Genomic DNA, 26759 nt, shown 5'->3' on the forward strand with positions numbered 1-26759 from the left:
CAGAGAACAGTTCTGTAATGGAGAGTCTGTAAAGGAAGGTCAGCCAAATGGAATTTCCAAGGACTGAAGTGCTGCCAGGTAAAATCCTCAAACACTCTGCTTCTTCACAGACTTGGAAAGTTTTAGGAAGCAGCTAAGGAGTTATTCTTTCTGCTCCTGACCCCAAAGCTCTGAAGAATCAAAGCAAGACCTATAAAATACGACAGTCAACCTGGAGAGATGGAGGCAGCCTCTGATTTAAGGGATGTATAGGCACACACACAGAAAACATATTAGACTCATACTCAGAAAAACTTGTAGTACCAGAGTGGGAAATTGGTTTGGGGGACAGCCAAATTTGGGTCTTAAGGCTTTGTTAAGAATGTATTCATAATAACATTTAGAGAAGTTGTAACAATACTCTCTGAACAATAAAACTAATATTTGGCTAAGGTTTTTTCATCTAATAGTCTTAAAATTTCCTTGAAATGCTTCTGGAAAGTCTTGGGATGACAATATATTTCAGCATTTATTTGATGACTCTCATCCACTCTATCGATACATACCTAAATCCTTCCTAGCTCTTCTCATGGCTTATTTCAGATAGCTCTTTTGGCTTACTAAAGTATTCATACAGCCCTCCCTCCCTACTTCTCTGTGTCAATAAAATAATTATATGTTTAATTCTGTATATCCTCCATAGCTATTAATTTAGTGTCTCCATACCCATTTTCAAAGGTTTTCATCACATAACCCAAATCCCCTGATATAGGTAAGAATCCAAGACACCTTTGGTTCTCCAACACCCTCAGCATTACCAAAAGGTTGGGAACAGTGGAAAGAAACATAATTCTGCATAAACTACAGTAAGGCTCAAGAATTCACTATTCACAGTTCAATTCATGTGTGCATTTTATAGGACCATCAAAGTGTTCCCCTGTGAGAAAACTAGCCTCAGTAAAGGATCTGCTTTCTAGTAACTGCAAGAGCCGTAAGTTGCAAGGAAATTCTGCCCTAAACGTAGCCCAGAATCTTCAGAATTTGTGTTTTATTAACATTAACTGCTGAAAAAAACAAATTAGTTTCATATATTAAATGCAGTGCACCTTCAGTATCTCACCAATCTGTAAGAGCACCTTTATTCCAATTTAACATCTCTCTCAAAATCTGGACAAGAGAATCCAAAGCAGAAAGTGATGTTATACTGCTATTTCATTCATTTTAACCAAACATAGTAGCTGCCTTACTAAGCAGAGAACCTGAATCCCCTCCTAAGAACGTCTTTCATCTTGCTATGCGCATTTTACTTAAAAATGCAATAATGTCAACACAAAATAAAAAACCTTTTAAGAAAAATTGTTTAATATGAAAAAACTAAAATGGAGTAGACTAATAAAATATACCTTGAACAACAACTTGGCTTCCAGGAACAAAAAACTGTTGTGTGCCATCAGATGACTGTGCTGCATATTGCACAATGGTAGCACCTGGCTGAGGAGCTCCTGAATTTGTCACAGTCTGAATTGTACCACCTTGAGATATGGTAACTAAATGGGAAAAAAAAAAAAAGATTAAGTTAGGCAATAGAAAGACATAACACACTCTAAGAAACATGAAATAAACATTGTCTTATAGGACTCCTGGTCCTCTCCCTTGCTTAAAGATCAGTCCTATGATAAAACTTAGGTAATATTAATACTGATTTCCACACATAGAAAGCCTGTTGTGTAGTATATACCATATGCATAACAAATAAAAAGCACAAAAATGTTTAACACATTTTCTCTCTGTGTTTCCAGAAATATCAACTCTACTAAAATAGTTTAAATATGGGGAAAAAAATAGTAGCTCCTAGCTGTATAAAAGTGTTGTTTCAAACACGTAGAAGTTATTAAAAAAAACCAAAACAAAAAAAAGTGCTGTTTATCGACTTTTAGAAAACAAAAACCAGGACATCAAGATAAAGGAAGAGAAAGTTGTCTGACACTCACAATCCTTTCCTTAGTGTGAGAAAATGTTTAGCACAACGTTTAACCAAGTTGTACACAGTTGTGAAGAGCCCAATGCTTATGTAAAAAGAGAAACAGAACAAAGTAGGGTTCTTCCCTCCATGTAATAGCAATATGAAAAAACAAATATACTTTCCCCATTAAAAAATCATATTGAATTCCTTGCCATAATCAAATATTTATAAAAAATGCAATTCCCTAGAGACATTATTAATTGTATATTCCTTTTGAATTTAGCATTGCCTTTCTTAAACACAGAAATGTCATAGAATCATAGAATGGCTTGAGTTGGAAGGGACCTTCATGACCATTTAATCATTCTAACTCCCCTGCCATGGGCAGAGGCACCTTCCACTAGATTAGGTAGCTCAGAGCCTCCCCATCCAACTTGGCCTTGAACACTTCCTGGGATGGGGCACCACAACTTCTCTGGGCAACCTGTTCCAGTGCCTCACCACCTTCAAAGTGAAGATTTCATCCTAATATCTAAACTCAGTCTATCCTCTCTGTTTAAAGCCGTTCACTATGCTCCCTGGTAAAGAGTCCCTCCCCATCTCTTCTGTAGGCCCCCTTTAAGTACTTGGAAGGCTACTGCAAGGTCTCCCTAGAGCCTTCTTTTCTCCAGGCTAATCAATCCCAAACATGTCAATCTGTCTTTATAGAAAAGGCCTCCAGCCCCTGATAATCTCCATGGCCCTCCTCGGGTTCTGTTCAAGGAGGTCCATGTCTGTCTTGTGCTGGAAACCCAGAGCTGGATGCAGCACTCCAGGTGGGGTCTCACCAGAGCAGAGGGGCAGAATCCCATCCCTCACTCCGCTGCCCACACTGTTTTGGATGCAGCCCAAGATCTGGTTGGCTTTCTGGGCCTAAGTGCACATTGTCAGCTCATACTCTGTGTTTCATCCACCAGCACATCCAAGTCCTCTCAATTCACTCACTGCCCAGCCTGTATCCACATTTAGGATTGCCATGACCCACACACAGGACTCTGCACTTGGCCTTATCATGAAGTTTGCATGGGTCCACCTCTCTACTCTGCCAAAGTCCCTTTGGATGGGATCTCTTCTCTCTATTGAGCTTTGAGTATCAACTGCATCATTTAGCCCGGTGTCACCTGCAAACTTTCTGAACCTTCCACGTCTCCAACCAGCAAAGATAATAAATACTAGTCCCAAAGCAGAACCCTGAAGGATAATGCTCATCACTGGTCTCCAGCTGAACATCAAGCTGTTGACTGGAGCTCTTTGAGTCAATTCCTTATCCACCAAGTGATTTACCAGCCAAATCCATATCTCCTATGTTAACTAACACAGTCCTTGAACTTTTAGCTGAGAACCCAATTCCCAAGGAGTAACAAACTCTTTTCTCCCCCAAAAGATATTTAAACTACAAACATTGTAATTAAAGTGATCTGAGATGTTATAAAAGTCAGACATAAAAAAAGATTCAAGCTTGTGAGCTCCTCTGAATTCACTGTCAGATTACAGTATTTGACACCATTCTTGAAGGTTCAGTTCTGCTTATCTCAATATAGGATTTGTTAATTACCTGTGTGAATTTTAGAGATTGCTGATTTCAAATGTTCTGTTTTGACAACAATAGGATATCTCAAAAGCTCAACTTCAGACAGAAACATTTAAAAGAGACTGAGATTGCCAAATCCCAACAGCTGAATAAACTTCTTTGGGGGAAAACATGGAATTCCTCTCATGCTGAATTAAGTTCAGAGCCTTATCTGCAATATTGAAACAGGGTTCAGCATGGATCTCCAGTCCCGCCCTTGGAATAAGGAATATGTAACACAGGAACTATCTGGGTGCTGCACACAGGCTCCATAAGGCATTAAGGAGAAAGGGAAGAGTGTGGCAGGGTGTAGAGTGAAATATGTTTCAGTCTGGCCTCCAAAGCAGAAAGTGTCCCATTTTGGGGCAGGACGAAAAAGAGAAAAGCAAGAAAAGGAAAGCATTGTATTCTCTACTCTTCACAAGGTCCAGGATAAGAGCAACAAGATCTGTCAACCCTACCTCCCAGAGAAGTTACAAAAAGCCAAATTCTGCCTCTCAGACTTAGCACCAGGAATGGTTCATCTACACCATCACAGAACCATACCACATAAACACCAGTCAGTTTGGCTTCCTAAGCAGTAAAACATCAGCACAGATTGATACAAAGCTCTTAGCTCCAGAGTGAACCTGGGTAAACAATTATGTCACAGCTGTCCTGCAATTATTCATTCAGATCCCAATCCAGTACTTCATAAACAAGAGTGAATTAACTTCAGTAACTGCCTCCCTTACAGGACTGATTCCTGCCATATTCCCAGAAAAACACATTGCCTGTCCCCCCATTCACTGTCCTGATCTCTATCACTGCACCCACTTTATTGTGCTGGAGTTCTGAAAACTGGGCCTTTTATGATGAGTACAGGACTTTCCTGGACAGTTTCTGTAGCTGAATGTCATGCAGGTGGATGGATGCAAGTGGCATCCATTCTATTCCAGCTAGGAGTGAAGACAGTACCAATACCACTCTCTGAGTGTGATCAACAGCTCTAATCCAGAAAAAAATCCAGATCTTTTTCCCTTCCAAAACTGGAAATGGAACTAAAGTTAGTCTTTCCCAATGGATTTCTTAATTCTCCAACTGTTAAAAATCTGTTTGAAGATATCAAGTAACCCAAATAGCAAAAGAACTAATAATTTTCATTCTCCCTGCATCTTTTCATTCAGATCATCATGATATGCACAAGGAGGCAGGCAGGTGGGGAGACTGATTCACACACTCCAACTGAATGAACAACTCTTGCACATTATACCACTACCACAGGTGAGGAACTAATTTTTTCATTATTAAATAACCAACATGACAAAACTACAGCCAATGGAGTGGGTGTGTAGTCAGATGAGGCTACAAGGCTCCTACACAAGACAGCACCTTGTGCAAAACTACCTACTTCCCTGACAGAAAGATCACACATATGTTGATGGAGGTAGCTGGCAAAGACATTTCATCTGGTCATGTCAGTCTGTCTGCTTCTATAAGCCAAATCCAAGAAGCTCAGAGGCAGAAGATATTTGGAAACCATGGCAACATACCATTTTGGCTGGTGAAAAGTAAGTAGAGAACAGCCATCACTGCTACCAATAGGAAAAATACATTTGTTTTCCAGAAAAATTTACTTATCAAGTTCTTCCAAAAAAAAGTCACCCCAGACATCCAGACATAAACACACAGTCAAAATTATCTTTTCAACTAAACTACTTTTTCTTTGCAGGAATAGAGAGAACAGTAGAGAAAAAGGAACCAGCAAATGTAGTAACATAACACCTCTTTTAAACCAGGGCACAGTACAGATGGCCACAGTGACACCGCAAGGCCAGTTCTCCATTGCCTTGGCCACTGCACAAGCTTAATGCATAAACTGCTGGGTGCCTGCACAAGAGAACCTGTGCAGCCCATGCTGTCCAGGGAGAGAGGAGTCCTCAGGCACAGTAACGACAGGCAGAAGTACACAGCTACTGATGGGAGGCATAAAGATGAAGGAGGTACATAGAGGGACCCTCTGCATCGTGTCCAGTCTAAAATCAACACTGGAGTTGCTGCATTCCCACACAGTGTTCCTGGTTTTGGCTAACAGCAGCTCCTGAGGATCACAGGCAACCAACAGGATGGCTCAGAAATGCTTCAAGATCTGTGTTTCATACATGTAAAGACTAGGGGTCAACAGTCAAGCTCTCTTTAGTAAGTTCCAAATTAAGACCCCCTTTATTACAAGGAAACGACCATCCTTGCTACCACCTGGCCTAACCAGAATTGAAATACACAGACTTTGCTGAGGCAAAAGATATTTTAGCTTACAAAAATGAAGTTAAAAAAAAAAATCAAATTAATGAACTAATAAATTGGACAAGAAAAACTATTCCCAAGAAGAAAAAGCTCTCAAAACAGTCTTTGAGCCAAAACCAAGAGAGTCTATGAAGGCTGACACTCCATCTTGAAGCAATGCCTCATTATGATGAGAACCTTAATTATACAGCACATGTTTTAGGCTACAACTATAACTTACTCAAAGAAAAAGCAGCAAAGAACAGAAATCTCCCAAGCTTGGCTTATAGCCAAGTTTAAATTAAGACACATGAGATTTAATTAAAATTTTGTGGATTCTGTTCTCACATTGTCAGGGATGTTCTCTGTTGCTTAATTTTCAGAGGTAAATGTCTGATTGAACAAGAAAACAAAACCTTTGACTTTTGCTATTGACTTAAACACTGCCCTGTCACTATTGTTTATAGGTGTGTTCAAATGAAAATATATTCCCCTAAGAATCACCTCCTGCAAGACATTGCAGTCAAAGTACAACTCTGGCTTCCCAGAGGAAGCCACAATTAAGAAACCTAAACTCTAAAATTTCTTAGAAATCCTATAGGTTTGCAGGCTCACTAGGTAATACACAAACATTATAGCACTTCTTTTTAAGCCTTGAAATGGCAAATACATAATTAATCAAACCTAAGCAAAATCAAAAATACAATTCAAAAATTGAAGAAAAATATTTACTTGTTCTTAGAAGAATACAAGAATACATGAATACATGACAGATTCTGTACTGGATAGCTGTAATTTAGGATGACCGTGTTCTTTTCCACAGAAAAGAACACTTCAGATACTGGACATCACAAAGCAAACATTTATTTACGTCTACAGCTTACAGAAAGGTTAAGAAAAGCAGCCTAGGGGCACAAGCAAAATTACTTTCTATACAGGAAAGGATAGATACTACAGGCAAATTCTGTCTTCTCACCATTAATAATTAGTTTAGTTGCATAAATTAAAAATAACTGCAGAATTCTAAGGGTGAGTAGAATACAACTAGAGAGCCATTCTATCCTCTTTTATACGCCACTGCAGTGTTTTAATATACTTCCTCTGTTTTCTCATTTCAGGAAAAAAACTCCACAACATTTCTTACACAATCTTCCTGTCATTATATCAAAGGAAAAATACCTGCACTTTAGTGTGTCTACTTACGAAAAGACATGAAAAAACCCTACAAACTGCAGGAGTGAACCTTTATCTAATACATAATTTAAAAATTAGTTATTATAAAGTTATCCCTTAGATGATATCTTATTATGTCCAAAGAAGCCAGAGTGCAAGTTATGCAACACTTTTACCATAAATACAGGAATAAAAATATCCAAAAGCAAATCTATAGAACAGAACTGTGAATGCAACTTTTAACTTGCATTTGGATGAAGTATCAAATGTTGGAAACCATGATTTAGGTTAATTCTGCAGCGAAAGTATGGATACTTAAAAACTGGAGACAAAAAGACATAGTTCTTTTAAGAAAGAAAATTGGAAGTTAACAAGTAATTTCATACTTTACATTTCAAAAAACTCTACTTGCCGTTTCATATAATGAATAGCATAAATACATAGCAAATCACAAGAATTTGAAACTGCAATGATTTGTATCATTAAACATTCACCTGAAAGTGTCAGCATTTCAGCTGAGCCTCACCTCCACATTTTAATGCACAGAAGCTCTAGAAAGACTAAATCTAGCAGCCAACAAATACTACAAGAAAGAGACTAAAAGTCTATAATGCCCATGTTAGAAAAAAAATTAATAGTAATTACTTAGAAATACAGAATCTCTTCTTCTTCTTCATCAAAATACAACATCCCTACTGCATTATGTAACTCTTAGAAACAAAGTTGTGTTATGTATGTTCTGCATCATCACATAGTACATTTGCAAACATACGGTATTGCCCTGTGTTAGTATGATACAGGCTGGTTGGCATGGCCACTGCAGAAATACCAGAAGGCGTTCCTTCATCTTCTGACTTCTCTTCTTCTTCAATCTTCGCTACTGCAGGAGCATCTGATGAGAGTTCATTCAAAATTTTTCTGAAAGAAAAATGCAAGTAATTTTATGTACTTGAAAATCTATACTCATAAGAAAATAAAATAACTGACTTTTATCAGACAGCTTTGCTGTAATAAACAAGCTGCCTTTAAAACCAGCAAAACCAAAATTAAAAGTCCTTACCGGTATGAAGGCCTTCTTGAAAGTATTTCCCTACGTTTTTGAGAATCAATTATCACTTCTGATTGTGCAGCTTCATCTGCAATCGATGCTACCTGTAATAGCAAAGTTCCTGAAATTCATAACTTCATTTAAAAAAAAATAGCAGAGCAAAATATTTAAAAAAATTCCTTCCATGTTTGCATATGGGAAGTTTGTTGACTTATTTCTCACCAATCAATGTGATTTTGGACTACTTTTTTCAACACAAATCACTAATTATGAAGTTAGCCAGATATAGCCACTTAGATAACATCTTACATTTGAAAAAGAAAAAAGTCAAAATAATCCAGGTTACTTTTTTGTGAATGACACTTAGAAAATGTACTGGAAACAGATTTCTTTAAATATAAAAATATTATACAATTTAATTAGCTCTTAAAGTGAGATCAAACATCTAAAATACAGAATATTGTGCTAATGTGCCTTAAATAATAGTATACAATATAAAAGCCTCTTCACACCACACCAAAGCTATTTATAAAATAACTTTATTGAAATATACACATTTATTACACTTACTAACACATTCATAAATACAATGACATTGCTTAGCAATGCAGTATGAGTTTTGGAAATGCCTGACAAGACCACAATGTCTCATTTTCTCAGACCTTTAGTATTTTCATATATTCTTCTTCTCTTAAAATTATCCAAGACAACATTAAGGCCTAGGGCAGAATCACACTCTTGATCAGCAACCATCTTACTACACAGAACTGAAAGTCATTACTGAACAAGGAAAACACATTATTTTCTTGGATTCTTTTAACTATTCAGAACTATTGCTGTGTTGAGATTTCCAAATTGAAACAGTGTGAAAACCTTTTCACATGAAGACAGACCAGACTGCAGTTTCAGATTAAGCACTTTGCTAAAACTGACACTGAACAAACATGATGCAAGTGACTAGAAGGCTTCAAGTGTTTGACCTGGCTGCAGTGGAAGCTCAGGGAAGACAAGGAGGAGCTCTAGAATTAATGCACCTGCTAGTCCTCAGAGTTTGGTACCAGAAACAAAACCTGCCTGACCTCAATAGAAAATGACTGTCTGGAAGGTTCTGGAAATGTACAGGCCTGGGTCACCTCAACTCAAATCTGCAGAACTACACTTTGAAGGAACTGCGCGTTATTGCAGAAGGAAATTGTCTCTTCACTTGTTAATTTTATTACATTCCAGTTCTGTGTAAAAATATTTAATGTAGCCTCATTTTGCTGGGTAATAGGCAGCACCTATCCTTAGAACTCTACATCTGCCACCTAGGTGGTGAGAGGTACTTCTGCATGTGTACAAATGTATAGCTCCAAACCAGACATCAGAGCTGACTGCAGAGATTCAGGTGCTTCAAGAAGTTTGTATTCCTCCTTTTGCAGGATGGACCAATGCTGAGCAGCAGAGAGAGATCCTGAAAGACATTTCCCTCCCAATGTGCCTTCAGCAATCTGCTCATGGATCGACCTTCAAGACTCCGGCATAATCCTTCAGAAGTAAGATAGTATTGCAGAGCCAAGAAAGAGACTGTTAGGCATCCTAACTCAAAACAGAATTTTCATTCTGCTGGGGCATGGAGGGTAATAAATAACCTATTTGTTCCAACATAAATAGCTCGAAAACAAGACCTCAGTTGCCTTAAAACCTTCACATTCCCCTAACAGCTACCAACAGCTCCCCCAGTTTGTGAAGATGTCTGAAGAAGCTGAGAACAGTCATACTTTAGGAAGAAGGTAAGGAAATCACAAGAAGATTTAAGCATTTTAATGGGTATTGGTTTTGCATGGCCTGGTTTTTGGTAGCAGAGGGGCCAGAGAGGTGACTTCTATGAGAAGCTGCTAGAAGCTTCCACTATGTCCAGCAGAGCCAAACCTTGATGGCTCTGAGGATGGACATGCCACTGGCCAAGGCTGGGCCAATTGGAAATGGTGGTTAACACCTCTGTGTTAACATATTTAAGAAGAAATCAAAACAAAGGCCGGGGGCACAGTTTCAACTCTAGCCAGAAGAGAGGAGGAGGTGAGAACACGTGAGGGAAACAAAATTGCAACACCAAGGTCAGTAAGGAAGGAGGGGGAGGAAGTGCTCCAGGTGCCAGAGCCAAGACTCGTCTCTGCAGGCCGTGGTGCAGACCATGCTGAAGCAGCTGTGCCCCTGCAGCCCATGGGTCCACGGGGGATGCAGACATCCACCCACAGCCTGTGGGGAAGGTGCCCATGCCAGAGTGAGTGGATGCCTGGAGGAGGTTGCAGTCCTGTGGGAGACCCATGGAGAGAGAGGCCTTGCTCCCAAGTTGGAACAGCCTGTCCTTGGAGAACTGCACCCTGTGGAAGAGCGACCCATGTCGCAGAAGTTTTTGGAGGACTGTTTGCCCATGGGGGGAATTCACGTTACAGCAGTTTTGTGAGGACTGCTGCTCGTGAGAGTGGCCCCATGCTGGAGAAGTTCATGGACAACTGAACTCCATCCCTCTCCCATGGGAGGGACCCCGCAGTCTCACAGGGGAAGGACTCCTTTCCCTGAGCAGCAGAGAAAAACCTTGGGTGACAAACTGACCAAAACCCCCACAATTTGTCTCCCTGCGCTGTGGGTGGGAAGGAGGGAAGGGTTGGGGGAAAAAAGGTGTTTTTAAGGGCTTAATTTACTTCTCATTATCCTGCTCTGATTTTTTTTAGTAGTAAATTCACTTTATATCTTTAAGTTGAGCCTGTTTTGCCCTCTGAGTGTTTTCTCCTGGTCCTAATCTCAACTCATGAAGCCTTCATTAAATTTTCTCTCCTCTGCCCAGCTGTAGCAGGGGAGGGTGAGTGAGTAGCTTTCATGGGTGCCTGGCATTTGGCCAGTGTCAAACCACAACAATGTGGAAGAGGAGATTTTCTGCAAGAAATTTCAAAAGCTTTAATTTTCATCACGACAAATCGAGAAATGAACACTTCAGATCACTCTAGTAGCAAACAACCATGTCCATAATACTAAAAACCAGAAACCATTGTAATTTTTTCCTGGACATTGTTCAGATTTCAACTTTACCTATTTCAACTTCATCTGCATTTGAACAAATTTAACTTCAAACTCACGTTAGACTTTCCAAGACCTGATACGCTATAGGGGTGAGCAAGCAATAAGTCAAATAACAATCTGAACTTTAAACCTTCCTACAAATAAAACAACGTTTAACAAAACAACAAGGAATGCTATACAGATATTTCTCCATCTAAAAAGCAACAGCATTATGAGAAAAACTTTTGAACACTTTCCGGTTGAAAATGGCAGATGTTTGAGGGAAAGGTCATGCAAGCTTCAACATCAACCTTCAGCAAACTTCTTTTCTTCTTTTTTCAACTGATATAATTTCCCAAGTTCCCTACTGTCTGGCAGAGAGAAGGTAGCAAGTTAAAGACAAATGATCTAGTGGAAATGCCAGGTGGCAGCGTAAAGTACTGAAGAGGATCACAGAAGGGCTGAACACCCTCTGTAATGAAGCCTTTTACAGCATCTTCAAGCCCTTCTTATCCAGATGAAACCAAAGCAAAATCCTGCAAGTAACTAGTCGGTATTAATTGGGACAAAACTTTCCTGTTCTATTCCTTTGGGAAAGAGAGGACAGCCAGAGTTCACTCAATACAACAAACAGTTGACTTTCACTCCCCTAAGATGACACAGCAGCAGCTGGCAAGAGATTCCTGAGAAACTTCTCCTTCTGAGCTTTGAAAAAAGTCCTCTATCTTTACATGTACGTCCTGACTACACTGACTTAAAGAAAAGCAGTGACAGAAACTGGGAATTACTGATGTGTTTACTGAATAAAGGTTACTCAGGAAAACTACAGTTAGAAAGAATTCCAATTAAAAAAAGTATTTACCTTGAACACTCTGCTCAGACTTCAAGTTTGATCAAGTATTGACATCTACTGGACCTCTTTCAATAATGACCTAGGATTTCCAAACCTTGAGGTCCCATCATCTACACCTACTGCTCAACAATAAAATACTCATTATCTGATAAAGGTTTTATTCTTTTTCTCTAATATAGATCATACTTATAGATGTATTTTTATATATTATACTTGAAAGTTACTAAGAAGCCTCTAACATTAAAGATGGCTTCTCAAGAAGACTGACAATGCAAGGCTTTTCCTTAACATGTTGCAACATTAAGGAAAACCTTGCGTTGGCCACAGGTAAAATCCCTCCCTCATAACAGGTGTATCACATCTTTTACCAGAAATTTCAGTTCTATCTGCAAAAAGCAATTCAGTTGACATTTCCCAAGCAGTTTTTAATAAAACTAGAGCAGAGGCCTTCCTAGCCACAAAAAAAAACACCAGTGGGAGGCCAAACAATTTTCAAAACACTGCAAATTGATTCTCTCTTGCCTTTCTCACTTTTTAAAAACTCTGAAAAGTTTTACACATTTTGCACTGATCTCTGTTTTCTAGTTCCAGCAAATTCAAATGTGAACATTTGCCACATAAAGGTTTGGTTTGAGGCTGCCCATATTTTTGTTATCTACATATCTACATCCACAAAAAGCAATACCAGATGCTCTAACAGGGTCTGACAGCGCCTAAAAACAAGGCACCACTTGATATAATATGCTTACTTCTACTACATCCAGACCCTCTCCAATAATAAAATAGGAGATACTTGAAAATTTATGAGTTCAGAGTATCATTAGAAACATTATGTTCATAGAATTTAACAAAATGGAAAAACTGCAGGATACACTGAAGTAAGGCCATGTTATGACACAAATTTGCTGTTGTGTAAGTTCAGACACAAGTTCCAACACAATTTCTTATAAGATAAACAGGAAGCATTAAGGAATTGCTACACAATGCTTGTAGAGCTGCTGCTGGTTGGATGTTTGCCACCTTTCCCCCTGCTGTTTCCTGTGCCATCTGAGCAAATCTTGCAGCACTGGTTGGAATGAAAAGAAACTGAAGATGGGTTGGGAAAAGAGTTATGAGGTACCAAATATTCATGAAAATGTAACAATAAAAAAGCTAACCTGAACAGCTTGCATATGTGGTGACTGAATGACTGAGGGCTGTGTGGCTTGAATGACACCCTGGACATGAACAGTTTGACCAGAAGGCAACTGCACTAGAGTTACAGCTGGAGATCCTCTTCCAGCACTGGAAGCAGCTACAGAAACCTGCAAAAATTACAATCATCATGTTTAAGTAAGATGCCTTAAGACTTCAGCAAATGCTTTTAGAAGTGATACTACAACAAACTGATTTTGTTGCCACATCTAAAATAGCTTAGATGTATATAATTATCATGTACAAAAATAAACTAGTTTTATTAGTAAAAGTTTGGCATGTACCTTTCCAAATGGTATGGAAAGCTGTACCCTAGCAAACTGCAATTCTTTTTTTCTTCCCCTCCAGAGCCTTTGTATTTTCTTTTCAATGAAAAAAAAACCCCAACCCTTGGCCATCACACACCAAATCTGCTGCTGCTAGAAAGGTTAGGAAGAACCCCAAGAAAAGTAACAAAACACATGCATATTCACTGGAGTGGAATGTTGCTGCAACAACATGTTGCAGAATGTTCCCAGGAAAAAGAAATCCAGACCCACTTTAGTTTGGCTTTGCTTGTTAGGTAAGAAGATACGCTTTTCAGATGGATGTCTCAAGAGACATGAGAATTCTTCAGATAGCAAAAAATCACCCATAAAGCCATACAAGGATTTGTAAATTGATTTAGTTTAATGGACTCTTGTTATATACATAATTATATATATCAAGAAAAAGAGACTTGGAGTATATCAGTGCTTCAAAACAACAACAAAAATAAAGAACAGCTGAATCTTCTTTCAGGCTAGCACAGCTGTAAGAACAGCTTTCCCCAGCCTGTGGCTCTCAACCCTCAGTGCTGAGGACAAATGGGTTAAGAAACAGTTTAATACCTATGGGCTAAGAAACAGTTCAGTATTTCTGCTGTTACTGTTAAATCTATTAACAGAAACAAATACTGATGCAAAGGGAAAACACTATGATTGATCTCAAGTTGTGTGATGAAACATCTCTAAACTCAGAAAAGAAGACAAAGACAAACATATACCATATCATAAAAAGAAATACTGTGTTTTTCAATTAAACGTCTTTTCAATTGAAAAGACTTATTTCTATATTCTGCACATTCAACAATAAACTCAGACTCATATATAAAATTCTAGTATTATTCCCTTCCTAGCTTTGTTCTCAGTTCCAAAGGTATCTGGTATGACTAAAATGAGATGACTGTGAGAAGAAAGCCACGAAGAATGCTGAATATTAAAAAAAAACAGTTAATGAAACTTTTGTATTTTTCCTGTATTTACACTGAAGTGTTTTTCTAATCCCAAAAATGACAGCAGTTTTGATTCCTGATCCATAAGATATTGCTTGTCTAGGAAATAATCCCTTCTTGAAGCAAGTGAAAAATTTTAACTGCTATTAAGATGCACTACTATCAAAAAGACCTGATGTTGGTTCAAATTACCTTGAAGAAACAATGTTTCTAGGAAACAAAGACAGGATCTTGTCAACATTGACTATGCAATTGTTCAATGTTATAGGACACTGAGTCGCTTTTCAGAAAATAGAACAATTGAGTGCATTTTTAACCCTGAAATGGTTTCCTTACATCATCATTCCTTAAATGGCATGAAATGGCAACAGGGAAATAGGACAAACAAACCTTTTCCCCAACCAGTTCAACAAATATTAATATTACGAGACATTTATTAGAAATAGATATTTGAGATTAAGCTCTAGCTCTAGAAAGTCTCAAAGATCTGAAGAGTATGATCTATTTTGTGGTAAAGCTTACATCCTGAACCCAAGCTTCAAGGAGAGATCACAGAGCAGTCTAAATGTTTACAAAGCATGCTAACTTTTCAAAACATTATAAAGGCAATTTCACCAAACCCTTCCATTTGCTGCTCTCTTTGTGAGAACTGCAATTTGATACAATACTTGATGGGTCAGAAAGAACTTTCTGAATACATCAGCCATAAAACAGCAATAGGTGAACAGTTTAAGAGTTTCTATTTGGTACACAATGGGTCAGTCACACAGAATCTGGAAATAATCCAGTACTTGAGATTAAGAAACTACAATCATTTTAAAGCTCCTTATTCAGTATAACCACACAGAAAAAAAAAAAAAAAAAGAAAACCTCATTCAGCTAATACTCTTTTGGACTAAAGTTTACAATGTAACAAGAGAAATTGTTTTCTTCCCATTAATTCAGATAAGAGATTAAATGAAGGGGGGATAAGTGCGAAGGGAAGAGGAGATGGTAGTATTATGAAGTTTTCAAGGTCCATATTCTGCATCGCTTTTATACACATTAGAAATTGTTATTAGAATTTTGATTCAGATTTCCCTTTGCAGTTTTCAAGCTGAATATTCCTGTGTTAACAGAAATACTAGAACATTTTGATGCTATCATGCGTAAATCCTGACTGAAACAGACTTGGCAAAAAAATTTCTTTCTGACATCAGTGATGAGCAATGCTACCTTTAACATCATTACTTCAAGGGCTGTCTGGCACAGCAACTGAAAACAATCCACAGAAGCAACTCAGGAACACAGAGGGTGAGGGGAAGCTTAACACATTCCATGGTTTCTATGCTCCTAGGCATGCAACAGTCACATCCAATAGCTTCAACAAACATCAACCATGCACTCTATAATAGCAGTACGGTCCCATATTTCAGGTATTTGGAAATGTAAGTGCTCCCTCTTCTATGTGGGGAGAGAAAAGTAGCCAGCAAGAGTGATCAGGTACTACCCTCATACCAAGGCACACACTTGCAGAGAAAGAGGCTGCCCATCATTTATCTAACTTCAAGATACATGGTCCATCTGAACAATTATCCTGGAGACCCTATGAATGTCAGATATCCTTTCTCTGCTAAGTATTAGAGAGGTTACCTCCACATTCAATCCCTCATACCTTCAACATCGCCAAATGAAGAATGTAGTACACAGGCCCATCTGATTTCTGTCCCTGCTGTAGAACCTAAATACTACAAGGACTCTAGAAGTAAAGTGAAAAGTAATTCTGGAAAAGTCAAGACAAATGCATGCCAGATTCACCTAAAAAAGGAACAAAGGACCTGCCACACTTGGGCACCAAGTAGCATCTATGAGGAAAAGCTGGAGACAGATGTTTTGATCAATTCCAAAGCTACTACCAAAATAGAAGCACCTACTTTTAAGGAAAATAAGGTTAGGTTGATTCCAGATGTTTGGTGCCAGCATACGCTCCGAGGAAGCACAAAATGGTGACATAGCTGTGCATTTATAATCCTCTAACATCAACTTCGCTAAATGGCCAGCATTTGCGTTTGGCAGGCTGGTTACAACAGGCCTAGCAAATTCCTACTTACAACAGCCTAGCAAATTGCTATAGGTCTCAATCTGTAGGGAGCAAGATTTAACACAGTTTCATGTCAAGAGCCCACAAGGACAACCCCTCTGAAGTGCTAAACTTGAACAGTCCCAGCTTGCAATGGCTATGCACTCCAGGCTCTGAAAATCTCCCTATGCTCTCTGACAGCAGTTCTTACATTGTAAATCCGGACATATGTCTAATTCAGGGCCAGCACCAAGAGGTCAAGAGATGGTATCTCAGACAAGGTCAGCAGACAGCTCTACTGACAGACAACATGATAAAGTTAACAAAAAGTGAATTAAAGAGGAACCCATCAAGATGTAGGATTAAAGAAAAAAGAAAACATAACTGAAAGTGTTTTTGTCAAATCTGAGAAAGGCTAAAGTACATTGACCTTGCATTGTTATATTTAGTGTAGCTGAGCACAGAGCAACACAGAATACAGTATGGCTTCTAGAAATCCTGAAAAAGGAACATCTAATTTCTCTTTGAATACCATTGCAGACATAAGTGTTTCAAGATGCAAGTTTGACTACCATCAACACTATCAGAATATTCCAATACAAATTAACTTCCTTTTAAGTACAGCTCTATATGTAGCAACAGAGGATCTGTGCATGTGAGACAACCCATGGAGCTCATCTCAAAACAGGTTGAGAAATTTTCCATCTCACACCTCTGTTCTTCCCTCAAAGGCATCAAGCATTTGTACAGGTGCTCTGTACATTTTCAACAGCTTCTAAAGACAGCCACCAATAATTTTACTTTCTTACGTAGTTATTCTGGTGGCTGGATCACAAAAACATTACCATGTCAATTCATCAACCGGCTAAAAGTGAGGGATGCAAGAAATGCAACTATAAACTGATTCTATAGTAGGACATTTTATTTTAAAAACAACCCTTTAATGGACAAAAAGTGCATCTCATCTTTGCTAGTTTTCAAATTTACTCATTTTTGCTTTAGTAGAAAAAGTAATTTTGCTTTCAGCACCAGAAAATTGCAGGAGAATATAACAGTATCTATGACACAAGCTAAGGAAAAAATGCAAACACTGGTTTTTTGCTACAAATAATATATAATAGGTCCTTTTTAGCATTGGAGGTTATCCCATCACACCAAAGTGCTCCAGCCCACACATTCTTAATGTCTCCTCTCTCTCCCAACAGGGAGACATTAAAAATGCTTCAGCACAAAACAATCTCTCCCCTCTAGAGATTATCATCTTATGGAGTACCTGGTCCACCCTTTTAAAACTAAATGGCAGGAATTTCTTTAAAAAGCCTGGACTACAGAGGAGGGAAAAATAAGTCTGCTGTTCCCCCAAAAAGAAGAAAAAAAAAAGCTCCCTTCTCCTATGTAGTTGTATCCCTGAGTATTTTCCTATTCACTCCCTGGCCAAAGACAAAATTCAACTAAATATCAAGCACATTAAAAACCATTACATTCCATCTGGACATAAAAACTCCACCTGTTTTACAGGAAGGGCAGTCACCTGCTGGCACAGATGCCCACAGAGGTTCTAGAGACTCCATCCTTGGAGATATTTACAACCCAGGCAGACACAGTTCTGGCTGACACTACTTGGACAGGCAGGTCAGACCTGATAACCTCAAAAGGGTCCTTCCAAACTCAACCCTTCTACAATTAATTCTTTGATAATACACAGAAAACCACAAATTAAAAGCTGGTGCATTAAAATGTTTTACTTCTGACTGAACAAAACCAAGGTTGAGCAACTATTTTGCTAGAAAAAACACATAGACACCCCTCTTGAGATACCTGAAAAGGAGCCCTCTGTTTCAGTGACCAGGCATTTTAGCTCTCAGTAAGAATCGAGTCATTCTTTTCTCCTATTTCTGCATACTTGCAACAAAATTTGCAGGAGGGATGACTGGAAGTTGGCACAAGATACATTTCAGTCCCTTTTAGTTGTTGTCTTCTCTTAACTGCACTCCTCCACAGGCCAAAGAGGGAGAAGGGATCTCTGCCCCTCTCCAATAGTCAAAATACACAGGCAGTGGACCAGTGGCACAGACACAAATTCCTCAGAAACACACATATTTCCCACCTGGACCACCACAAAACCAGTCAGATGTCCCTCACAGGGGCCTCCGGCGGGCTTTAACACTTCAACATCCAGGCCCAACTCTCCATGACAAAGCGCCTCACCTTCCAAGCCAGCCAGGTAGGAACACAGGCTAAGAAAATCCTACTCATCTTAAGCTAAAGGAGCGTCTCAACAAGGCCTGTCAGTGACAAGTGTTCTGTCCAGGCCGTTCTACCACAACAAATGCTGTGGCAGAGCAGCCTGAGGGCACCAAGGCCGTGTGTGGGGCTGCAGGCGCTGGACGCCAGCAGCTGAGGAGACGGCGCAGGCCCGGAGCCCTCGGAGTGGGACAACAGCACCAACCCCGCTTGTCCGGGCAGCCCAGGAGAGGGATGTCGGCTCCAGCCACCTGCACCAAGCAGCTCTGACAGGTCCAGGTTGGCTCTCTGAGCCATCTGACAAAAAAAAAGGGACTCCAGATGCCAACTCCGGACTGTTCCCCCTCAGCCTTCAAACTGAGGCACATGTTTTGGTTTAGTGCTAATTGAACGATATTCATCAATGCTTCAGAGTTATTCATTTTAGCTGACAGGGATGAAACCCATACTCAGTACAGCTGAATCTTCACACACAGTACTCAAGCATTAAATGCAGACAAACATAAAAAGTGTTATACACTGCACACTGCAGGAGTGCAAAAGCTCTCCTACAGCATTAGTGACAGCTTTGTCTCTGGATGAACGTCAAACACCCCAAGTGAAAAAATTCACAGGTATCTTATTCAGACACTATTGCACAAGCCAATAGATTTTACACATCAATCATCCTATGAAGCTAAACCAGAAAATTAGAACTACTAAAGAAGAAATGAGGGGATGACATCAACAGAGCAAACCAAATAAAATTCTTAAAGAAAAAAACTGAACAAACAATATTCCCAATGCTGCATGTATCAAAACCAACAAAAAAAGGTTGATAAATATTTTGCAATCTACTTTGTGTCTGACAATCTGACAAAAAGAACAGCTGCTTTCAGTTTCAAAAATATATCTATAATGTAAATCAAGTATTTAACATACCAAATACATGGCATCAAATCTTAGCTAATAACTTCTAACTTCCAATGATGAAAAAATTCTGTCAGACATTTTTTAAAACCAGTTCCTTTATTTAACAAAGGGGTTATGAAGATCCTTTTAAGTGGTCCATACACTTTTCTGAACCTATAAATCTTAGTAGTCAGGAACACTATTTCTCTCAAGTGCCGAATGTTTCAGTACATATTTTTAATGTCTGAGAATTGTTACTATATCATCTTTTATCCATTAACTACCAAAGAATAATCCAGGTAGAGCAACCATACAGAACATGTAAAGTATGCTTTCAGAAGTCCAGACACTGTCATTGGATACACAGGGATGAAACAAAACAAGCATACATTACAAATGTACTTGCAATTAGATTAAATACATTCTGTACAAAAACTGGAACTAGGAGAAAACCATGGTTATTTTTATTCACATTTTCTTTTTTGTTATACAACACACTTCAAGATACACAGATGGTTTAGATATGTTTGATCTTGTAGCCACCTCAATTCCTTAAAACTGTATCCCATCTCTGTAACAATCATCTTGTGAAAGTAAAAGGAAAAAAACCCATGTGCCTACTGATCACTCTTCTCTGAAAGGACTCCTAAAAGCGTTACCTTTTAACAGACCTGATGTTTTATTAGTCCTTTGCTAACTACTGCAGTATTCCAGTATACCTTTGCTATATTTTTCCTATTTAATACCAAGACTTATAAAACATGAGAATTCCATACAAATTGATAGTTTAAAAATCATAGTAGCTCTAAATATCACTTTATTGATTCTTCTCATCTTTACACATTCCAACTTACCTCAGATCCTGGGGAAATCTGACTTTGGCCTGGCTGATTCTGAAGGTGACCAGCACTTCTCTCTGTCAGAGAATCCACTGCACTGTCATCCTGTTCAACCATTTCCATGGTCATCAGTCTAAAAGTAAGTACATACACATTTAAATAATGCAGTACAGGGAGGTATATCAGGCAGCTATAGAGAGTAATTCCAAACTATTTTTAATTTGGAGCAGACAGAAAATAAGTATGTTTCTGTCAAACTCAAGTCCTTTCTTCATTCCCCTGTATTAAAATATTTACTCATATAGCCAGGAGCTCTAGAACAAGTATTTTGGAAAGCTGCAAGGAGAGGCAGTTCCAGAGATGTTTCTCAGGGAGGGACAAGCAGCATCCCAGGGTCCCATGCAGTGCTGGTAGTGGGGCTGGGAGCGCAGTGCTCCGGAGCAGCACTGCCTGCAGCAGGTCCCCCAAGCTGCCCAGCAGCCAAAGGCTGCTACAGCCCCCTTGAACCTTCCAAGATGCCTAATCCCAGCTGGGATCTATGCTTGAATTGTCTGTAAACTACTCATGGCTCAAGAGTCACAACAATTCTTCTCACTTTACAGGTTTAAAAGTATGGCAGAATTTCATTGAAAAATAAGCAACTTGCTGACCCTCAATTTAAACTAAGAGTTTAAACTTCATACAGAAAGCTTCCAAATCTGCTATTTATCTGCTATATAAAAATGCAATTACCTGACAGCTCCTTTTCGGTATTTCTTGGCACACTTAGTCATAACGGAAGGTGTGAGTTTTAAAACAAGAGCCTGGATCTCTTCAGCTCCCTTTCTCTCCTACCAAACCCTGCACTGAAGGTGCAACATTGAACAGGTGATGTCAAACATTGCCATGACAACAGGTCAGTTTACAAACAGAACAGGGACAGGATAGGGTCAGGCAGAGGCAGGCAGGATGCCCTGCAGGCACACTCCCACCTACACCCTACTTACACAACCAATCGAGGCCGCAAAAGGAAGACATGATATTAGTTGAGAGATTTAAGAGCCAGCAAATCTCAGTTCCCCAGGTTCAGTTTCTGTACCTAGGGAATGCCAAGCCCAACTGAACTCAAAGCTCAATTAATTTCAACTGGCTGATAGTTACTTCGATTTCTTCTCAGGACTTGCACTGAGAGATGGAAGAGGCAGGGAAGGACTGCTACCCGCCTGACTCTGAGACTCTGGAATTTAGTCCCACATATTATAAGTTAACTACATTAAATCAAATTAAATGTAAACCAAACTCCTTTTGTGGCACTATTTTACAGAACATTCCACAATCTTTGAAGAGAATAAATTTTATTGGTTTTTTAAATATCAAATTTTTGCCCAGAATAAAGGCATGAAAATATGAAAAGATATCCAATCAAATGATGCAGAGAAGTGTATTTTCTAGCTCATATGCCTGTAGTGGTATTCTACTGACCAGACTTAACAGTACTATAGCTAATGGTAGCCTAGATGCACACAATTCAACATTTTATGGCGTAACATGAGTATTTCTCCTCAGAGAAGTTATGTATTCTATGCCAGTATCAATTCAGATTAAAACCATAAGGAGCTATTTTTCACCTAAAATCTTTCTACTTTTTTGTCATGTTAGTTACCACTAATTACCTTTTTCTTTAGATACAATCTAATTAAACATCTACTGAAATTCACCAAAGTCTAACAGCTCTGGGGAAAATGCTTTCACCAAGCTTTTCACCATAATTTTTTATAAGATCTTATCTAATTAAACTATTCTGGTTTTATATAAATGTGCAATATAATAACAGTAATAAAGTAGGAAAAAAAAAGTTCCTCCTTTATAAACTAGAGTCTCAAATATGAAAGGTGTATCTGGTTCATGTAAGAATAAGCTTCAGAACAGCTCACACACCAAGGAAGACTAAATAATACATAGGTACTGGCAACATATTCATTGTAATCTCTTTCTGAAGATGGAAGATAGTCAAAATTAATTCACTTTATGAAGGCCCTGAAGTATTTTTGTATGCAGAGCCATCTGTCACAGACAACCTACTGTTGAAAATAAAAAACAAAAACCAAACAACAAAAAAACCCGAGTACTTTTATTCCCACTGAATGCACTTCATAGAAATTTTACCCAGAAAGAGCCATTTTTCATCTTGGAAAAAATTTAGTTCCTAATTCTTAGCTTAATTTCTCACTGATTGCAGAACACTATAAAAATGTATTTATTTCTGCTACTTTATCAGGATTTTTCTCCGCAAGTCTTTTCGTCTGCAGCACTTCACTAAGTTAGCAAAAAGCTACAAAGAGCATCAGTGCAGCAGAAAATCTACCACAGTTATTCCCCATGTTTTGCAAAATGCAGTATGGAGAAAGGGGTGTATTTTTAGATTTATCTTTAATTAGAAAAACAACAGCAAGTACTATACATGTCAGTGAAGTGACAAACATGATTAAGATTTATGGTATACAAAGAAAACTCTAGAATTTATATAGATTTTCCATCTACAATTGTGTATATTCTGACTCTTACTAAAAATGATTGCTTAATTTAAAACTTTAGCAAGGTGGAGTAAATTCTGAAAATTTGACTGCCATAAAATGCAATCACTACTCTGAAACATAGCAAAATACTCAAACACACTTCTTTTTGACAACCTCTGTGACCAGACAGTGACTTGACTTAAAGCAACATCCAAATACAAAGATCCAACCATAGTCTAAAGAAACAAAACAAAAATAACGAACTATATGAGTAATTTTAAAAGATACACAAGCTAGCTTGGCATAAAACTTCAATGAGAAAGATGACTTAAGACAAAATGTAGCACATTAGTATCACAATTCAGACATGTTACAAGGTTAGGAATTTTCGACAGACACAACCATGGGATCACTGAAGTGGCAGGAGCAGGTCAGCTGCAGTCATTTGAGCCCCCAGGGCCAGCGGTGGCACAGTCACACTGAGCTGTGCCAATTCACGTAGGCTGGTGCACAGCCAGGCATGCCAAGGAACTCCTGGATTTCAGACTAGCTGGTCACTGTCTTGGAGCAGTCTCATAAACTCTCAGATTCCTAAAACCTGAATTGTTGTGCAGGGTTTTTATTTCCTGTACTACATATCATGTCAACATGAATACATCAAACTTTTTAATAAATACAGAGAAAAAAATACTGAGCAATATCATAATTATGCTTTTTTGAACACAACAGTAATACAGACTGTGGCAGGAAACAGTTACTAATCTAATCCAGAAAAGAGTTTCCACATCTACCACACTCAGTCTGCACTGCAAGCAAATTCTAACATATTCATTGCTTTTAAGTGTCAAAGGAACATAATTTTCCACCAAGCACTTAAAATCCTTCATTAAAGTCTATCAGTAGCACTACACATCACACTTCAAAGTTTACATTACCTTCCTTCCATTTTAAAGGAACACTAAGCAAATAGTTTAAAGTAGATGGTCTTGGGTCCTGTTTAGAATTATATAATGTTTTTCTTCTTTGTATGACTAACTATATACAAGTTTTAGTCATATACTCAGTATTAATACTTTTTTTCTTATTTTTTTATCTTAATTGCTTACAAAAACTGAACAATAATTTTAAATATTAGTCTGGATTTTTAAATTAATAAACAAATTATACCTCTGCACTCCCATAAAAAGGGGACAAAAAATGGTTTTCCGTAATTTAAGCAAAGATACCTGCTTCCTACAACATAGCAAAGAGATCTTCAGGATCTGGCAGGAAGTTTAACTGTTACCAAACTAGCAACATTTAAATATATATAAGCACATGTTTACTACAGTCACTAAAACTAATGGACAGCAGGTCAGTAGCAGATAAACACTGATTAAGATGATGCATAGAGTGCACATCAAAAGCTTCATCAACTGTGATCAGGTGAACCATCCCTGACAGGACAAATCTGACAGACAGAATCAGCTAGAGGAAAACAGAAAATTTTTCCTAGAAAATTCGAGGCAATTTAGAGCTAACAGTGTGAAATTTTTATATTTTAGTCCATAGGTAAGCGATGAAGGATGGCATCCCTATCAAGACATGCTCTTTTGGAATAAAGAGCACAAGAAATCCTTTCACTCCCCCCAATACTGCTGTTTGTTTTACATCACTGCATATTAATATAATATTTAACATCTATTGGTGAAATTATACTGCAAAAGCAAATTGCTACAGTATTTTGCATAATTGGAAGTGTGTGACTATCTAATTAAATACCCAGAGACATTTTAAAAAACAACTTTTTTATTTCAACCATCCTTTATACATCAGGAACTGCTTACAAAGGTGGCTAAATACAAAAGAAATCAATCATAAGGGGCTAAAAAATATGTTTCGGCCCTTGCCCCAAATCTCTTTGAAGGCTTTTATTCACAGGGGAGTTACTAGAAAGCAAGAATGTGAATTTACGAACACCTGGTTTGCATTTATTGATGACCCCACAGTGAGTGTGGAAACTCTCAGAATGCACTCGTTTCAGAAGAGCATTGTGTTTTCAAGTATGAACTCTGTAATAATTGTTTTACCACCCCGGTAGTGTGAAAGACACCAGCTGATAAGGTGGTCACAGAATTCAGCCAGGTAAAATTGTGCAACAGCACAACAGACCCGATTTTGAAAGTGCAAACTTTTAGTTTACAGTATCACCAGAAGTTTCATCACTAAGCTTCTTGTGCCTCCTTGCCTCCTAGACTCATAATGTTTCCCTTTCTTCCCCATTATTTTCTTCTTAGCTAAACCCTAAAACCCAAAATCTTTAAATCCCAACCTGACATTACCGTGAGCACAGGCAATGCTACCTGGCCACCTCAACCATCCCGACAAGGCAGTAAAGAGCCGGCTGCGAGAGGACACACGGTCCCCTCTAGAAGAGCCCAACCAGCCCCTGGATAGGCCAGAGGATCAATCATCAGTCCCCGTGGAATTACTTAACACACCAAAAGTTATACTATCACAGCAGTGGGGGATGCAGACAAAACGCTCAAACTTCTAAGCAAGACTTCGGACTCAGGAAGTCCGCTGTGATCCTTCTCCACCTGTTCTGACTCAGCTCCGAAAGCCCTATGGGCACGGGTATAACTGAGAGCAACGGACTACGGGGCAAATGCCACCGGGCGCCTCGCTCCCCCTCGGCCGGGGCAGCCCCGCAGAGACCCCAGGAAGGGCGGTCCGGGGCACTCTGCCCGCAGCGGGCAGGCGCTGACCGCGCTCCTCGCCGCAACGCCGGGCGAGCCGAGCCGGTGTCCAGAGCAAGGGCTGGAGCCACCGCCTCCCAGAGCTCGGCGAGCGCCGCGTCTCCCGGGCGGGAGCTCCGCGCACCCCCTCCTGAATTCTCGGGATGCGGAGCCGCCTCGGGGCCGCCCCACAGCGACGTGCGGGCTCTGCGCGGCCGTCCCTGAGCACAGCGCGCTCCCGGCTGCCGACGGGGACACGGGGACGCGCCTCCGCCGCCTCCTGCGCGCTCTCGAGGCGGGGCTGAGCCGAACGCGGCACAGCGCCCTCCGCCTACCCTACTGTGCCGTGCCGTGCCCTGCCCGTCCCTGCCCGCCGCGCCGCCCGCTGCCCTCCGCGCTGCCCCGCTCCCGGCCCGCGGGGGGTCGGGCTGCGCGCACACGTGTCCCCGCCCCCTCCCGCACTCACCCGCCGCCCTGTACGTGCTGCCCCCGTCACAGGGGGTGGGGGGGACCGGGCCGGGCGGAGCCGCACGTCGGCCTCACGTCAGCGCTGATGCAGCCGCGCCGCCGCGGGGGCGCCGAGGAAATGGCGTCTGTGGGGCCTCCCAGCGCCAGCGGCCGCGGCGGGAGGCGGAGCCGCGCGCGGGCGGCGGTGCCGGGCGGCCACGGGGCGCAACGGCCGCGGCGCTGACCAACCGCCGCCGCGGGGCCGCCGCCGGCGCCGCCCATTGGCCGGGGCGGGACGCGCCGCGGTGCGGGCGGGGCGGCCCCGCGCTGCCGGGGGCGGGGGCGGCCGGTAACAGCCGGGGCAGCCGCGGGGCCGCCGCGCTCCGTGGGCCGCGCTCCGGGCGTGCGATAGCGGGGCGGTGCTGGCAGCTCGCTGTGCCGGCCGGGCCCCGCCGATAAGGGTGGTTGGGCCCCCCCCCCCCCGCGCCGGGTTCAGTTCGGGCTGTCCTCTCGCTGACCTAGGCAAGGGACGCAGCTCAGCGCTCGGTTGTCCCCATGGCGGTGCCGGAGCCCTCACGGACACGGAAACCTGCCCAGAGGCCGCCCCGCCGAGGTGCTGCCCGCAGGTTGTTTTGTAATTCTGCTTAGTGAAAGCACGTCCCTTACATCAGTCATTCCTGGTATGACATCGTATT

The 26759-nt window shown here is 40.4% G+C and overlaps 1 protein-coding gene across 7 annotated transcripts in view; it reads right to left on the reverse strand.

Annotated features, from left to right (window-relative positions):
• CREM (cAMP responsive element modulator) overlaps window positions 1-26236 on the reverse strand; it is a 36205-nt gene extending 9969 nt beyond the window's left edge. The window contains exons 1-7 of one of the 7 annotated variants that reach the window (XM_069006471.1): window positions 26084-26236; window positions 21138-21250; window positions 20421-20538; window positions 13084-13230; window positions 8047-8138; window positions 7759-7904; window positions 1383-1526 (exon numbers count right to left, since the gene is read on the reverse strand). In XM_069006471.1, coding sequence (XP_068862572.1) covers window positions 1383-1526; window positions 7759-7904; window positions 8047-8138; window positions 13084-13230; window positions 20421-20538; window positions 21138-21178 — 688 coding nt within the window. In that variant the 5' untranslated portion in view covers window positions 21179-21250; window positions 26084-26236. Of the gene's footprint in view, window positions 1-1382; window positions 1527-7758; window positions 7905-8046; window positions 8139-13083; window positions 13231-20420; window positions 20539-21137; window positions 21251-26083 lie in introns of those variants that run through there. The other 6 variants (XM_069006474.1, XM_069006470.1, XM_069006476.1 and 3 more) reach the window with 6 other exon arrangements.
• Window positions 26237-26759: the final 523 nt, after the last annotated feature.

Source organism: Aphelocoma coerulescens, chromosome 2 (assembly GCF_041296385.1).
Source record: "Aphelocoma coerulescens isolate FSJ_1873_10779 chromosome 2, UR_Acoe_1.0, whole genome shotgun sequence".
In the NCBI taxonomy this organism is placed as follows: Eukaryota; Metazoa; Chordata; class Aves; order Passeriformes; family Corvidae; genus Aphelocoma; species Aphelocoma coerulescens.